General features: G+C 78.0%; 1 protein-coding gene across 2 annotated transcripts in view; it reads right to left on the bottom strand.

The window, feature by feature from the left end:
- The window catches only part of mrpl23 (mitochondrial ribosomal protein L23), an 88,965-nt gene extending 79,922 nt beyond the window's left edge, over nucleotides 1-9,043 (bottom strand). For both annotated transcript variants that reach the window (XM_078220470.1, XM_078220468.1), the window contains exon 1: nucleotides 8,957-9,043. In XM_078220470.1, coding sequence (XP_078076596.1) covers nucleotides 8,957-8,973 — 17 coding nt within the window. In that variant the 5' untranslated portion in view covers nucleotides 8,974-9,043. The remainder of the gene's footprint in view (nucleotides 1-8,956) is intronic.
- Nucleotides 9,044-9,526: the final 483 nt, after the last annotated feature.

The following is a 9,526-nucleotide window of genomic DNA, read 5'->3' as shown; positions in this document are numbered from 1 at the left end:
ATGGGGAAGGGGGCCGGGGCGCCAAGGTGGGAGGGGGGCCGGGGCGCAATGGGGGAGGGGGGCCGGGGCGCCAATGGTGGTGGGGGGGGAAGGGCGCCAAGGGGGGGGGGGGCGGGACGCCAAGGGGGGAGGGGGGGCAGGGCGCCAAGGGGGGAGGGAGGGAGGGGGGACAGGGCGCCAAGTTGGGGAGGGGGGCTGGGCGACAAGTGGGGAGGGGGGCCGAGGCGCCATGGGGGGAGGGGGGCCTGGGCGCCAAGGGGGGAGGGGGTGCGGGTGTCAAGGGGGGAGGGGGGGCGGGGTGTCAAGGGGAGAGGGGGGGCGGGGCGCAAAGGGGGAGGGGGGCCTGTGCGCCAAGGGGGAGGGGGTGCGGGTGTCAAGGGGGGAGGAGGGGGCGGGGCGCCAAGGGGTGAGGGTGGCCGGGGCGCCAAGGGGGGAGGGAGGGGGGCGGGGGGCAATGGGGGAGTGGGGGTGGGGGGCCAAGGGGGGAGGGGGGTGGGGCGCCAAGGGGGGGGCGGGACGCCAGTTGGGAGCGAGGGTGGGCCGCCATGCGGGAGGGGGCGGGGTGCCAAGGGGGGAGGGGGGCCGGGTGCCAAGGGGCAAAGGGGGACGGGGCGCCAAGGGGATGGGGGGCGGGGTGCCAACGGGGGAGGGGGCGGGGTGCCAAGGGGGGAGGGGGTGGCGGGGCGCCAAGGGGGGAGGGGGTGGCGGGGCGCCAAGGGGGGAGGGGGGGCGGGGCACCAAGGGAGGAGGGGAGAGGGGCGCCAAGGGGGAGGCAGGGGGGGCACCAAGGGGGCAGGGATGGGGGGGCAGGGCGCCAAGGGGGGAGGGAGGCGGCGGAGTGGGGCCAAGGGGGGAGGGCAGGGGCGGCGGGGGGCCAAGGGGGGAGGGAGGGGGGGGCGGGGGACCAAGCGAGGAGGGAGGGGGGGGCCAAGGGAGGCGGGGCAGGGGGCCAAGTGGGGGCGGGGGGGCGGTGCGCCAAGGCGGGAAGGAGGGGGGGCGGGGCGCCATGCGGGGAGGGAGGGGGGGGGGCGCCAAGGGGGGAGGGGGGCGGGGCGCCAAGGGGGGAGCGGGGCGACAAGGGGGGAGAGGGTGCGGTGCGCAAAGGCGGGAGGGGGGGCGGGGCACCAAGGGGGAAGTGGGGATGGGGCGCAAATGGGGATGGGGGCGGGGCGCCAATGGGGAAGGGGGCGGGGTGCCAAGAGGGAGGGGGGCAGGGCGGCAAGGGGGGAGGGGCACCAAGGGGGAGGGGGACGGGGCGCCAATGGCGAGAGGGGCGGGGTGCCAAGGGGGAGGGGGGGCGGCAAGGGGGGAGGGGGAGGGGGTGGGGCGCCAAGGAGGGAGGGGGGGCGAGGCGCCAAGGGGGGGGTGGTGGGGTGCCGAAGGGGGATGGGGGGCGGGGCACCAAGGGGGAGGGAGGGGGGGGCGCCAAGGGGGTGGGGGGTGGGGCGCCAAGGGGGGGGAGCGGGGCGCCAAGGGGGGAGAGGGTGCGGTGCGCAAAGGCGGGAGGGGGGGGCGGGGCACCAAGGGGGAAGGGGGGATGGGGCGCAAATGGGGATGGGGGCAGGGCGCCAATGGGGAAGGGGGCGGGGTGCCAAGAGGGAGGGGGGCAGGGCGGCAAGGGGGGAGGGGCACCAAGGGGGGAGGGGGACGGGGCGCCAATGGCGAGGGGGGCGGGGTGCCAAGGGGGAGGGGGGGTGGCAAGGGGGGAGGGGGTGGGGCGCCAAGGAGGGAGGGGGGGCGAGGCGCCAAGGGGGGGTGGTGGGGTGCCGAAGGGGGATGGGGGGCGGGGCACCAAGGGGGAGGGAGGGGGGGCACCAAGGGGGACGGAGGGGGGGCGCCAAGGGTGGAGGGTGTGTGGGGCGCCAAGGAGGGAGGGAGGGGGGGGCAGGGGGCCAAGGGGGGAGGGAGGTGGGGCGGGTGGCCAAGGAAGGGGGGGCGGGGGGCCAAGTGCCAAGGCAGGAGGGGGGGCGGGGCGCCAAGGCGGGAGGGAGGGGGGTGGGGCGCCAATTGGTGAGGGGGGCCAGGGCTCCAAGGGGGGAGGGGGGCCGGGGTGCCAAGGGGGGGGCGGGGTCGAGGCGCCAAGGGGGGAGCGGGGTCGGGGCGCCAAGGGGGGAGGGGGGGGCGGGGCATCAAGGGCGGGGGGGGCGGGGCGCCAAGGGGGGAGGGGGGCCGGGTGCCAAGGGGCAAGGGGGGACGGGGCGCCAAGGGGAAGGGGGCGGGGCGCCAATGGGGGAGAGGGCGGGGCGCCAAGGGGGGAGGGGGCGGGATGCCAAGGGGGTGGGGGCGGGGAGCCAAGGGGTAGGGGGGGCGGGGCGCCAAGGGGGGAGGGGAGAAGGGCGCCAAGGGGGAGGGATGGGGGGGCAGGGCGCCAAGGGGGGAGGGAGGCGGCGGAGTGGGGCCAAGGGGGGAGGGCGGGGGCGGCGGGTGGTCAAGGGGGGAGGGAGGGGGGGCGGGGACCAAGCGAGGAGGGAGAGGGGGGCCAAGGGAGGCGGGGCGGGGGGCCAAGTGGGGGCGGGGGGCGGTGCGCCAAGGCGGGTGGGGGGGCAGTGCGCCAAGGCGGGAGGGAGGGGGGTCGGGGCGCCAAGGGGGGAGGGAGGGGGGGCGGGGCACCCGGGGTTGAGGGAGGGGGGGGCGGGGTTCCAAGGGGGGAGGGAGGGAGGGCGGGCACCAAGGGGGAAGCGGGGGGGCCGGGGCGCCAAGGAGGGAGGGGGCCTGCGCGCCAAGGGGGGAGGGGGGCCGGGCGCCAAGGGGGCAGGGGGGGTGGGGCGCCAAGGGGGAGGGGGGGGCGGGGCGCTAAGGGGGAGGAGGGGGCGGGGCGCCAAGGGGGGAGGGCGGGGAGAGAGGGGAGGGCGGGGGGCCAAGGGGGAGGGGCGCCGGTGCGCCAAGGGGTGGGGGGCGGGGTGTCAAGGGGGGCGAGGGGGCGGGGCACCAAGGGGGGAGGGGTGCAGGGCGCCATGGGGGGAGGGGGGTGGGGCGCCAAAGGGGGAGAGGGGACGGGGCGCCAAGAGGGGAGGGGGGGGCAGGGCGCCAAGGCGGGAGGGGGAGCGGGGCGCCAAAGGGGGCGGGGTGCCAAGGGAGAAGGGGGGTGGGGTGTCAAGGGGCAAGGGGGGGTGGGGTGCCACGGGGGGAGGGGGGGCCGGGGTGCCAAGGGGAGAGGGGGGGCAGGGGGGCGGGGCGCCAAGGCGGGAGGGGGGCTGGGCGCCAAGGGGGGAGGGGGGGCTGTGCACCAAGGGGGGAGGGGGGGCGGTGCGCCGTGGGGGGGCGGGGTGCCAAGGGGGGAGGGGGAGCGGGGTGCCAAGGGGGAGGGGGGGCAGGGCGCAAAGGGGGGAGAGGGGGCGGGGCGCAAAGGGGGGAGAGGGGGCGGGGCGCAAAGGGGGGAGGGGGGCGGGGTGCCATGAGGGAGGGGGCGGGGCACCACGGGGTGGGGGGTGGGGCGCCAAGGGGGGGGCGGTGCGCCAAGGGGGGGCGGGGCGCCAGGTGGGGAGGGGGGTGGGGTGCCAAGGGGGAGGGGGGCGGGGTGCCAATGGGCAAGGGAGGACGGGGCGCCAAGCAGGAGTGGGGCGGGGCACCAAGGGGGAGGGGCGGGGCGCCATGGGGGGGTGGGTGGGGCGCCACGGGGGGAGTGGGGCGGGGCGCCAAGGGGGGAGGGGGGGTGGGATGCCAAGAGGGAGGGGGCGCCAAGGGGGAGGGGGCGGGGTGCCACAGGGGGAGGGGGGAGGGGGGCGGGGCGCCAAGGGGGGCGGGGGCGTGGTGCCATGGGGGGTGGGGCGCCAAGGGCGGAGGGGGGCCGGGGCGCCAAGTGGGGAGGGGAGACAGGGTGCCAAGGCGGGAGGGAGGGGGGTGGGAGGCCAATGGAGGGGGGCGGGGGGGCCAAGGGGGGGTGGGGGGGGCGGTGCACCAAGGCGGGATGGGGGGGGGGCGGCGCGCCATGGTGGGAGGGATAGGGAGCGGGAGCCAAGGGGGGAGGGGGGCGGGAGCCAAGGGGGGAGGGGGGCGGAGCACCAAGGGGGGAGGGGGCGGGGTGCCAAGGGGAGCGGGGGGCCAAGGGGGGAGGGGGGGGCCAAGGGGGGAGGAGGGGCCAAGGGGGGAGGAGGGGCGGGGCGCCAAGTGGGGAGGGAGGCGGGGTGCCAAGGGGGGAGGGTGGGCCGGGTGCCTAAGGGGTAGGGGTGGCGGGGCGCCAATGGGGGAGGGGGACCGGGGCACCAAGGGGGAGGGGGGCCGGGGCGCCAAGGGGGGAGGGGGCCGGGGTGCCAAGGGGCAAGGGGGGTGGGGTGCCAAGGGGCGATGGGGGGCGGGGTGCCTAGGGGTGAGGGGGCGGGGCGCCAAGGGGTGATGGGGGCAACGTGCAAAGAGGTGAGGGGGCGGGGTGCCAAGGGGGAAAGGGGATGGGGCGCCAAGGGGGGTGGGGGGAGGGGCACCAAGGGGGGACGGAGGGGGGGCACCAAGGTGGGAGGGTGGGGGTGCACCAAGGTCGACGGAGGGGGGGCGCCAAGGGGGGAGGGAGGTGGGGGCAGGGCGCAAAGGGGGGAGGGGCGCCAAGGGGGGAGGGAGGGGGGCGGGGCGCCAAGGGGGGAGGGAGGGGGGGCGGGGCGCCAAGGGGGGGGGGCGGAGTGCCAAGAGGGGAGGGAAGGGGGGCAGGGGGCCAAGGGGGAGAGAGGGGGCGGGGGGCCAAGGGGGGAGGGAGGGGGGACGGTGCGAAAAGGCGAGGGGGCGGGGCGGGGCGCAGCGCCAAGGGGGGAGCGAGGGAGGGCGGATGCCAAGGGGGGACGGGGCGCCAAGGGTGGAGGGTGGGGACGGGGCGCCAAGGGGGGAGGGGGGCGGGGCACCAAGGGGGGAGTGGGGGCAGAGTGCCAAGGGGGGAGGGCGGGGACGGGGAGTCAAGAGGGAGGGGGGGCGGGGCACCAAGAGGGGAGGGAGGGGTGGCGGGGCGCCAAGGCGGGGGTGAGGGGGGGCGGGGCGCCAATGGGAGAGGGGGGCCGGGGCTCCAAGGGGGGAGGGGGGCCGGGGCGCCAAGGGGGATGCGTGGTCGAGGCGCCAAGGGGGGAGCGGGGTCGGGGCACCAAGGGGGGAGCGGGGTCGGGACGCCAAGGGGGGAGCGGGGTTGGGACGCCAAGGGGCGATGGGGGCTGGGGTGCCAAGGGGCGAGGGGGGGAGGGGTGCCAAGGGTTGAGGGGGGGCGGGGCGCCAAGGGGTGAGGGGGCAGGGCGCCAAGGGGGGAGGGGGGCAGGGCACTACGGGGTGAGGGGGTGGGGCGCCAAGGGGGGAGGGGGCGGGGCGCCAAGTGGGGGACAGAGGGGGGGCGCCAAGGGGGGAGGGAGGGAGGGCGTGGGGCCAAGGGGGGAGTGTGGGGGGGCGGGGGGCCAAGGGGGGAGGGAGGGGGGCCAAGGGGGGAGGGAAGGGGGGCGGGGGGCCAAGGGTGGGCAGGGGGGCCAAGGGGGAGCGGGGGTCAGTGTGCCAAGGCGGGTGGGAGGGAGGCGGGACACCAGGGGTTGAGGGAGGGGGGGCGGGGTTCCAAGGGGGTAGGGAGCGAGGGCGGGCGCCAAGGGGGAAGCGGGGGGCCGGGGCGCCAAGTGGGGAGGGGGGCCTGCGCGCCAAGGGGGAGGGGGGCCGGGCGCCAAGGGGGGAGGGGGGGTGGGGCGCCAAGGGGGGAGGGGGGGGCGGGGCGCTAAGGGGGGAGGAGGGGGCGGGGCGCCAAGGGGGGAGGGAGGGGAGAGAGGGGAGGGCGGGGGGCCAAGGGGGAGGGGCGCCGGTGCGCCAAGGGGTGGGGGGGCGGGGTGTCAAGGGGGCCGAGGGGGTGGGGCGCCAAGGGGGGAGGGGTGCAGGGCGCCATGGGGGGAGGTGGGTGGGGCGCCAAAGGGGGAGAGGGGACGGGGCGCCAAGAGGGGAGGGGGGGGCCAAAGGGGGCGGGGTGCCAAGGGAGAAGGGGGGTGGGGTGTCAAGGGGCAAGGGGGGGTGGGGTGCCACGGGGGGAGGGGGGGCCGGGGAGCCAAGGGGAGAGGGGGGGCAGGGCGTCAAGGGGGGGAAGGGGGGCGGGGCGCCAAGGGGGGAGGGGGGCTGGGCGCCAAGGGGGGAGGGGGGGCTGTGCGTCAAGGGGGGAGGGGGGGCGGTGCGCCGTGGGGGGGCGGGGTGCCAAGGGGGGAGGGGGAGCGCGGCGCCAAGGGGGAGGAGGGGCGGGGCACCAAGGGGGGAGTGGGGGCAGAGTGCCAAGGGGGGAGGGCGGGAACGGGGAGTCAAGGGGGAGGGGGGCGGGGCCCCAAGGGGGGAGGGGGGCGCGGGGCGCCAAGGGGGGAGGGGGGGCAGGGCGCCAGGGGGGGAGGGGGGCGGGGCACCAAGGGGGGAGGGGGGCGGGGCGCCAAGGGGGGAGGGGGGCCGGGGCGCCAAGGGGGGAGGGGGGGGCAGGGTGCCAAGGCGGGAGGGAGGGGGGGTGGGGGGCCAATGGAGGAGGGCGGGGGGGCCAAGGGGGGGCGGTGCACCAAGGCGGGATGGGGGGGGTGGCGGCGCGCCAAGGTGGGAGGGATGGGGGGGCGGGAGCCAAGGGGGAGGGGGGTGGGGTGCCAAGCGGGGAGGGTGGGCCGGGCGCCTAAGGGGGAGGGGGGGTGGGGCGCCAATGGGGGAGGGGGACTGGGACGCCAAGGGGCAAGGGGGGCCGGAGCGCCAAGGGGGGAGGGGGTCTGGGGTGCCAAGGGGCGAAGGGTGCGGGGTGCCTAGGGGTGAGGGGGGCTGGGCGCCAAGGGGCGATGGGGGCAGCGTGCCAAGAGGTAAGGGGGCGGGGCGCCAAGGGGGAAAGGGGCGGGGCGCCAAGGGTGGAGGGGGGTGGGGCGCCAAGGGGTGAAGGAGGGGGGGCACCAAGGGGGGAGGAAGGGGGTGCACCAAGGTCGACGGAGGGGGGGCGCCAAGGGGGGAGGGGGGGGGCAGGGCGCCAAGGGGGGAGGGAGCTGGGCGTGGGGCCAAGGGGGAGGGAGGGGGGCGGGGGGCCAAGGGTGGAGGGAGGGAGGGGGGGGCCAAGGGGGGGCGGTGCGAAAAGGCGGGAGGGGGGGCGGGGCGCGGCGCCAAGGGGGGAGCAAGGGAGGGCGGGTGCCAAGGGGGGGGGCGGGGCATCAAGGGTGGAGGGTAGGGACGGGGCGCCAAGGGGGGAGGGGGGACGGGGCGCCAAGGGGGGAGGGGGGGGCGCCAAGGGGGGAGGGGGTGGGGCGCCAGGGGGGAAGGAGGGGGGGCACCAAGGGGGGAGGAAGGGGGTGCACCAAGATCGACAGAGGGGGGGCGCCAAGGGGGGAGGGAGGGGGGGGCGGGGCGCAAAGGGGGGAGGGGGGGCGGGGCACCAAGGGGGGAGGGAGGGGGGGTGGGGGGCCAAGGGGGAGGGAGGGGGGCGGGGCGCCAAGGGGGGAGGGAGGGCGGGGCGCCAAGGGGGGAGGGAGGGCGGGGCGCCAAGGGGGGAGGGAGGGCGGGGCGCCAAGGGGGGAGGGAGGGCGGGGCGCCAAGGGGGGAGGGAGGGCGGGGCGCCAAGGGGGGAGGGAGGGCGGGGCGCCAAGGGGGGAGGGAGGGCGGGGCGCCAAGGGGGGAGGGAGGGCGGGGCGCCAAGGGGGGAGGGAGGGCGGGGCGCCAAGGGGGGAGGGAGGGCGGGGCGCCAAGGGGGGAGGGAGGGCGGGGCGCCAAGGGGGGAGGGAGGGCGGGGCGCCAAGGGGGGAGGGAGGGCGGGGCGCCAAGGGGGGAGGGAGGGCGGGGCGCCAAGGGGGGAGGGAGGGCGGGGCGCCAAGGGGGGAGGGAGGGCGGGGCGCCAAGGGGGGAGGGAGGGCGGGGCGCCAAGGGGGGAGGGAGGGCGGGGCGCCAAGGGGGGAGGGAGGGCGGGGCGCCAAGGGGGGGGGGAGGGAGGGCGGGGCGCCAAGGGGGGGGGGAGGGAGGGCGGGGCGCCAAGGGGGGGGAGGGAGGGCGGGGCGCCAAGGGGGGGGGAGGGAGGGCGGGGCGCCAAGGGGGGAGAGGGAGGGCGGGGCGCCAAGGGGGGGGGAGGGAGGGCGGGGCGCCAAGGGGGGAGGGAGGGAGGGCGGGGCGCCAAGGGCGGAGGGGAACCGGGGCGCCAAGGGGGGAGGGGGGGGCAGGGTGCCAAGGTGGGAGGGAGGGGGGGTGGGGGGCCAATGGAGGAGGGCGGGGGGCCAAGGGGGGGTGGGGGGGGCGGTGCACCAAGGCGGGATGGGGGGGTTGCATCGCGCCAAGGTGGGAGGGATGGGGGGGCGGGAGCCAAGTGGGATGGGGACGGGGCGCCAAGGGGGGAGGGGGGCGGGGCACCAAGGGGGGAGGGGGGGCCAAGGGGGGAGGAGGGGCCAAGGGCGACGGGGGCGGGGTGCCAAGCGGGGAGGGTGGGCCGGGTGCCAAGCGGGGAGGGTGGGCCGGGCGCCTAAGGGGGAGGGGGGTGGGGCGCCAATGGGGGAGGGGGACTGGGGCGCCAAGGGGGGAGGGGGGGCCGGAGCGCCAAGGGGGGAGGGGGGCCGGAGCGCCAAGGGGGGAGGGGGTCCGGGGTGCCAAGGGGGAGCGGGGGCACGCAGCGCCAAGGGGGGGGGGGGGTCGGGGCGCCAAGGGGGGAGGGAGGGCGGGGCGCCAAGGGGGGAGGGGGCAGGGCGCCACGGAGGGGGAGGGGGCAGGGCGCCACGGGGGGGAGGGGGGGTAGGTGGGTAGGGCAGTAGAGGTGGGGTGGTAGGGATGGGGGGTAGGGGAGGGGTGCTGGAGGGGTCCGGGGGAGCAGGGGGTTAGGGGGGCAGTGGGGTGGGAAGGGGGGCAGTGGGGTGGGTGGGGGGACAGCAGAATGAGGGTGATTCATTTCTGGGGTATTTTGGCCGCAGCCTCGGGCCCTTTCACATCCCGAGTAGCGAGTGACCTGGGTGCGCCGCACTCTCCGGCAGCGGGAACATGGTAACCCGTGTCAGGACCTCGGGGACCCATGCCCGGGCCTCTCCCGCTCACTCACATCGCTTTCCGCGCCATCGCACTCTTTCCCTCCGCCCTGACTCCGGCTCCAGCTCCCGGCTCCCTGGGCCCTGACTCCTCCGCCACAAACAGCGGGACCTGGCGGCACCAGGCAGCATTACACCTCTCACTTCATAACACCCTTGTAGTTTTCCTTATTTTCCATTGCTCTTGTTTCAGGATTATTTAAACACACTTAGTGAAATATTTAACTTGTATTGTGGCATGGTTCCAAATCCTTCAACATGTGGTCACCTCCCAAATCCATGCCCATCTTTGCTGGAACATTTTGTTTGGGGAAGTCAGCACCAATCTTGATGAACAGTTGGAGTGATGAGTACAACACACCTTGAGTTGTACCCCCGGGAGGACACTGTCAGTGGGGAAGCTGCAGACATCAGAGATAACCTGCTTGTCTGGGCACAGCTCGATATCAACCTCACACTCTGGAGGAGCTTAGCAAACCCTGTTTACATTTTTGCATTCATGTGTACTCTATGTCTTCAATTACAGTTTGACATCCGTGGTACTAATTTGGAATGAATTTATTATTACATTTATTACATTATTA

The sequence above is a fragment of the Mustelus asterias genome, chromosome 9 (genome assembly GCF_964213995.1).
Source record: "Mustelus asterias chromosome 9, sMusAst1.hap1.1, whole genome shotgun sequence".
NCBI classification, from domain to species: Eukaryota; Metazoa; Chordata; class Chondrichthyes; order Carcharhiniformes; family Triakidae; genus Mustelus; species Mustelus asterias.
The sequence above is the reverse complement of the archived record's forward strand: the minus strand, read 5'-3'. Positions and strand labels throughout refer to the sequence as shown.